Genomic DNA, 6,450 nt, shown 5'->3' on the forward strand with positions numbered 1-6,450 from the left:
TCCCTCTCCCTCTCTCTCTCTCTCTCTTTCCCTCCCTCTCTCTTTGTTTGGTCTAACACAACCTTTGTCAAGAACACCCCCCCCCCAACCCAATCTCAAATTTGTTCTTTCTATGGGAGAGACGTCAAACATGTTTTGCTTCGAAAAAAAAATTGTTGCGTCCGCTGATAACCTATAAGTATATTCACGCAATGTCTCTGTATTCATTAAGTATATTATGGCTTTGATGCATAAATGTATCCAAAAATATTTTTTATGTGACCATTGATCTCAAAAGAGGACAGTTTTACACGTACGTAAGCATATCCAGTTCTTTATTTGTATGTTCACCTCGGCGGTGGTCTTGGAATGGACAACCTGCAAGTGACATAATGATAACAACAGTGCTGTTAGGTAAATCACGTCTATATATCGGGAGTGCTACAGTGCTACTCTCTGACGTGTTGGTCGTCTTGAAATATTGTAAAGGTTAAAAAAAAAAATGTACCAAATCCTGTAATTTTCGACACTGTTCAAAATTAGACACGTGCTTTTAATTTAGGGGCTTTTTTTTGGGGGGGGGGGGTAGGCTTAGTAGGGATTCCTTTTTTTTTTAATCTAGCAACGAAAACGGACACATGGGTAAATTTCAGACACTTGTTTAATGTCTAAGAATCAAAATTTGGGCTTTTAATTTATATTCACGAAAGTGTGTCTTCCATTGATTTAGTTGCTTTTAATACTCATTTGTACAAATTTAATATTTGTCTTTCGCTTATATCATTATTATTATTATTATTAATTTTTAATGCAGTTCACATTCTGCTTATTAGATCTTCAGAAGAAAAAGCTTATTGCTCATCTATCTTTCACACTTTTTCTCTTATATAGTCCAAAAAGTCTCTCCCCCCCCCCCTCCCCCCTTCAAGCTCTCGTGGTCTCATCTGTGCGTCCATTACCGCTTATCCAAGGTAGAACACTTCCATCATAACTCTAATGGCAACAGCTCGTCCGCCAACTCTCCGCCGTAAGTGCGTGAACATGGAATCATACTTGATCATACTCCGCTCCGAATCACTGAAAGCCGCGGGGTATGCTGGATAAACGAAGCTGCCACCTGCCCCTATCACGCGCCAGAGACGTCGTGTGGAGAGGGAAGGAGATGCTATTATAGTTTGGTAAAAGTCGGACCAGATGCTCTGAGAGAAAGAAGGGTGAGAGGGGGTTCAGACAAGTTCAAAACGGGGTGGGGTGGGGTCTAGATTCAGACCCGAGTGTTGATAATGTCGGGAATATCAGGTGAAGTGTAATGTTGTGTCTTGCAAGATTGATACTGTTAGGCTTGATCGGGGTGTAAATGTCAGGTTCTAATCGCTTGGAGTAGACAGAAGAGGCAGTACAGAGTTGGTAAAGTCAAGTTCTTTGTCATGCATCCCTGGTTCCTTCTAGTTTTTTTTATAGCCTGGGAAACCTTAGTAGTCAGCGGTTTTGATCTTTTTTAAAAGTGTTTTGGGAGAGGGACTCTGTTTTTATTTTTGTTTTTGTTTTTGTCTTTTTTGGCAGTTTGTTTTAAGGCAGGAAAAGGCCAATTAGATTTGTGCAAGGAAGACAAGATGCACTGTCATTACGTTTGGCACTTTAGAATAGTTAATTGCAATAGCCCGAGATACCTTTAATACCAGCTCGCAATAACACTTTAGGGCCTCAGCGAAGCAACTAGCTCCAAATTCGCATCACCGATCACAGAACTGCGAGAGTACTTAATGTTATCGCGATTGAGAACGAAAGCGCTTCGCGAAAAAGTGGTTCAAGTCACTATACCACCGAAGCGATGTCATCGTTTTTCCCCTGCTGCCGGCACTCTAAATGAGATCTAAAAACGGTTCGCGATAATCAATTTTGAAATGGTTAGAAACTTGCAAAATGTATGTTTGTAAGTCGTGGTCATAAGTTCCCAAGTTAAGAGCTGTATGTATAATACAAGAAAGCACAGATATAACTGGGTGGGCGTGTCCTGTCCTCTTTGTAGTAAACCCGGTTCCAGGCGCGGATGCACTGCATTATCCATACTTTTTAGTTGCTGTAGTTATTACTTGTTGCTCAAGTTTATATAGCAGTAGAGCTAACAGCCATCTCAGCGCCGAATTCCACCATGATATTTCATAAAGCCTATTTTCATGAAAATTCACTCATCTTGATCATCATACTGATAATAGTAGCGAAGTCTACGCCCTAATAGGTTTTCCTTAGTTAAAGAGCACAGTCTCAACGCTGTCACTTAATGTTACATTTCAAGCATGAAGCCTGTGGAATGCATTTGTACTTTTTGTACCTGTTGTTATCGTATTATTGATTGCTATTATAACTTGTCTTTTATCTGCCAAACCTAACCTTCTGTCGCGGGTATTTGTATGGCAATCATTTTCTCTTGGAACTTTAACGGAATATTTTGTTAGTTTGCTACTGCAATGATTTGCTTTCTCCCTCTTCTTTTTTGTGGTGTGTTTTTTTCGGGAAAGGGGGGGGGTATGTTTTGTTTGGACAGTGGGTTTTTTTAATAATCGTATTAAGTATATTGATGTTAACCCATTATTGCAATTGCTGTTGTTGCTTTTTCTTAAGTGTTTGATGTAGTGTACCCACATGTCAGTGTCTTTTTCACCTTGTTGTGTCTACAAACGGTTTTGAATTTTTTTTCTAGTTGCCAATAGAGTTATATCCTTGGAGGGTTTTCACGTAGGGCTCCAGTTTCAACGCAGCTTAAAAAAAAAAATTGAATCGGCCTTGTGCGAGATTCTGACATACTGGGTGGGGTTGGTTGGGGGAGGCGGAGCAATAAAAAGTTGTCATTTGCTTAAATCTGGTGTTCGTAATTAATGTTTCATGTAGTGTTCATGAATTCTGCTCTGCAAGACAATTACAACTTAATGGGAGTTTTTTTAATGTGTTTTCTGCTTCCAGTACACAGGGTTCCCTCAGTGTTAGCTTTCAGTTGTATCTCTGCTTTAAACCGTATGCCGTGTTGTGCGCCGTTTGTAGACACACTGTTGAGTATTGTGTCCATGTACTGATGTTTTCGCTCCCCTCTCTCTCCGCCCGTGTAGCAAAGCCATCAGCGAAGAGTCTGAGAGTGATACCGTCAGTGTTAGCACCATGGATTTAGCCCAAAGCAAGTAAGTATTCCCAATCCTACATCTCACAACACTGACATCGCATTACTCCGACCTCACATCTTCCATCGATTTCAGTGAAAGAGTTTTTATTTCAACACTTATACAGCGTTTCAAAACGTTTATCGAAATCCTATCCAGATCAGATTATTATACTGATTGTACACTTGTTATCATTTCAACAAAATAAAACAAAAACAAAACAAATAACTATCCAGTTGCAATGGAGTTTTAAAAAGAATTTTGACTTGTGCATGTATCAGATGAGTTCCTGATATATGTGTGTCATTTCACATAGCGCTGGTTGGCTTCATTTTGTCGAGTGAATGGTATCAAGACAACTGTATGATAGTAAAGCCTTCACACTGTTGTTACATAATAATGTTCGTTTTTGCTCGTCACGTCTCTTTAATTCCTGGAAGTCTGTTAGTTTCACTTTAGAGCCTTTCGTTTTTGCTGTTTTTCCCTTCTTCTGTGTATTTTCTTTGGGTTCTCCTTCGCCCTTTCCTCTGGTCGTTGTACCTTCCACTTTGCTTGTCGTGCCTGTGCCAGCACTTGAGACGTCTGCCATGTTTGATGTCCTCTGTGTGTAGGTCTCCAGTCCCTGGTCACATATTACATCAGTAGATACGTGCTCTTGAATTTTTTTTCGACACTATAATTTCTCAAGATACTTGTATTTTTCGACTCTTGAATTTTTTTTTTCAGAAATCATTTATTTTGTCCACGCTATATTAAAATGTGTTCTATTTTTTCACGATATTATACACAAAGATTTTTTACTTGTTTAGATATGTCCTTAAATTTATTGACGTTATTTCAGACAAAGATTTTTTAGTTTTCGACTTCATTTTCACTATTTTTATATATATATTTGGATTAGGCATTCTTAAAATATGTTTCATTGAATATGATGTTGTTCAGTTGCTGTCTGGTTTTCCCTCATTGAAGGATATGTTTTAAGGACAATGTGTAATCGATGCAGACGGGAATTCTGTGCAGTGAGAAAAAATTATCGTTCCCCGACAAATGGTCGGACTGCTGTATGATATAGCGTCTCTAGGCCTTGATTGTCCCGATCCGCCTCTTTAAATTTTAACCGTTATGTCGAAAGAAGTGCCTGTTCTCTACAGCATGTATCAGTGTTTCTGTTTGCCTGAGGCATCCGATGTGTCTTGCTGACTTCCACTGACTGACAGTGTAGAACGGATTGTTGCCTTTGCTGGAAAAAGTACACAGAACCTTTACTGAGAGGGATAAATGAGTGAAGAGTTTTTGTTGTACTTTTTCGATTTCATGTTCAGTTTTACCTTGACCTGGGACGAAGAGACTCTTGAGAATGTTTTGCAAAGAACGCGAAAAACGACCTTTGTTTTAGGGAGAAACATTTTTGACAGAATCACAGCAGAATCAGGGAGTTTTATTTTTAAGAAAAGGTTGGGTTTTTTTTCTCAAGCAAACGATGACTTCTTAGCCCGTTTCCGAATGCTAAACGTTATCCATTGTGACACATGATTATGTATCTGTGCGGGAAGGGGGGACAACCCCTTTTAATTCACAGTTTATCAGCTGTAAGTACATGTACTTTTGCCCAGATTATTTCGTTACGATAATCTCTGTCAGCTTATTGTGGGGATAGTCGTTGCGTAGTCCGGTGCATCTTCTCCTCTTTTTTTTCCTTTCAGCAAAATTATAAAGATAAATGTGCGTGTTTTGTCAATTTATTGCGGTATTTACCGTTATGACTCGTTATAAAGTACTGCTCTCCAACAACTTGTACAAAGGTAATTAATTGGCCTCTTGTAGGACGTCGCATCTTACGGTTGTCACCTCAATAGTTTCGTCACCAGCCGGGCGCTGTATGTCAGTGGCAAGTTCTATTGTGCATATCAGATAAGCGACTGAAGGATGGTCCTAATGCGCTCGGCGTGCGCACGCGTAATGGGCTCAGAGATGCGTAAAGTCGATAACGTCTGTGAGCTGCTGCTGCTGTAAAACTGTGTCTCTTCAGACCTCGCGGGAAAGAGCCGGTCAGCGACAGTAATGTCAGCCCCCTTCCCCTCCCTCCTCACCCTCCCCTTTCTTACCCCCCCCCCCCCCAACCTCTCCAACTCGGAGTGTGGTAAATGAACCAGTCTATCTGTGGAATCATAAATTTAGGTGAGATAAACCGGTCTTGAAGTTTCGTTGGGGCGAATTCCGAACATACCTTTGAAGGCTGCCAAAAATTGAAAGGGAAGAAGAGATCCAGCATTTGTTGGAAGACGGAGAAAGTTGATGGGCTGGTACAGTCTTTAATAGTCAAAGTGTGGATTGAGTGGGCTTGTTCTTCGTCCTCGCTTGTACCTTTTTTATCACTCTATATGCCTGAATGTAGCAAGGAGGGGGGGGGGGGCTTGAGCTGTATGCAGTATGCATCCTATACCCAGCTGGTCATCTGGCATTACCCCTAGGCAGACTGCGGACTGCGCTTGGTATTTGTCTCAGATTTGTTTTTCGCTTTTGAGTTGCGAGATTTGATTTTTGGCGAAGTTTTGAATTTAGAGCGGTTTTGATACTCTTAGATCTTGTGACCTACTGACGAAAAGATTGGTTGAGGAAAAAAAACATGTTTTATTGAGAATATGTGTTGTAAGGTTACAGAAGGGGGGGGGTATTTTTTTTTTGGTTTGTTTTGGGAGATTTTTTTGTTTGTTTGTTTATTTTTATTTTTTTGTTTGTTTTTGTTGTTTTTGGGGGGTTGTTTTTGTTTTGTTTGTTGTTGTGTTTTTTTTGGGGGGGGAGGGGGTTTCGATTTCCAAGCACTATCAGTTCTGTTTTGCCTTGTAACTTTCTGTCAGATTCAGACCCTCCGGAAATGTCATCTTAGCTGGAAAAGCTTAGCTAATAATCATCCCAGAGCCCATCTACCATTACTTACTTAAAAGAGACATGAGGTAGCGACGTGGTGGGGAGGGGTGGATGAACTAGTATAGAACGTGTGGCGAGAAAGGAGGAGAGGGCACCCTCCGACACTGTCAGGGTAGGCCTACTTTTGAGGAATTCAGAACATTCTGTGGCACTGTGGCAATGGAGGTCAGTGTAAGAGTGCGATAAGCCAGGAGGTGGAAGAACGAATGCAAAAAAATAAAAATGCGAAAAACAAAACAAGCAATAAACAGGCTAGTAATAAAACGGGGCACAAACGAAACAGACGAAAGGTGTATGGTATGTAGGGCGGTATGGAGAGATTATGTGCTTTCGGATGACTTGCTGATTAACATAATGTTTTTGTTGAAAGGATGAGAGGGGAGGGGGGGGG

At 40.6% G+C, this 6,450-nt stretch overlaps 1 protein-coding gene across 1 annotated transcript in view; it reads left to right on the forward strand.

Annotated features, from left to right (window-relative positions):
- LOC101851784 overlaps window positions 1-6,450 on the forward strand; it is a gene marked incomplete at its 5' end in the record, with an annotated part of 194,265 nt that overhangs the window by 166,303 nt on the left and 21,512 nt on the right. The window contains 1 exon segment of the mRNA XM_005091039.3: window positions 3,084-3,152. Coding sequence (XP_005091096.2) covers window positions 3,084-3,152 — 69 coding nt within the window.

Source organism: Aplysia californica, unplaced genomic scaffold (assembly GCF_000002075.1).
Source record: "Aplysia californica isolate F4 #8 unplaced genomic scaffold, AplCal3.0 scaffold00025, whole genome shotgun sequence".
Classification (NCBI taxonomy): Eukaryota; Metazoa; Mollusca; class Gastropoda; order Aplysiida; family Aplysiidae; genus Aplysia; species Aplysia californica.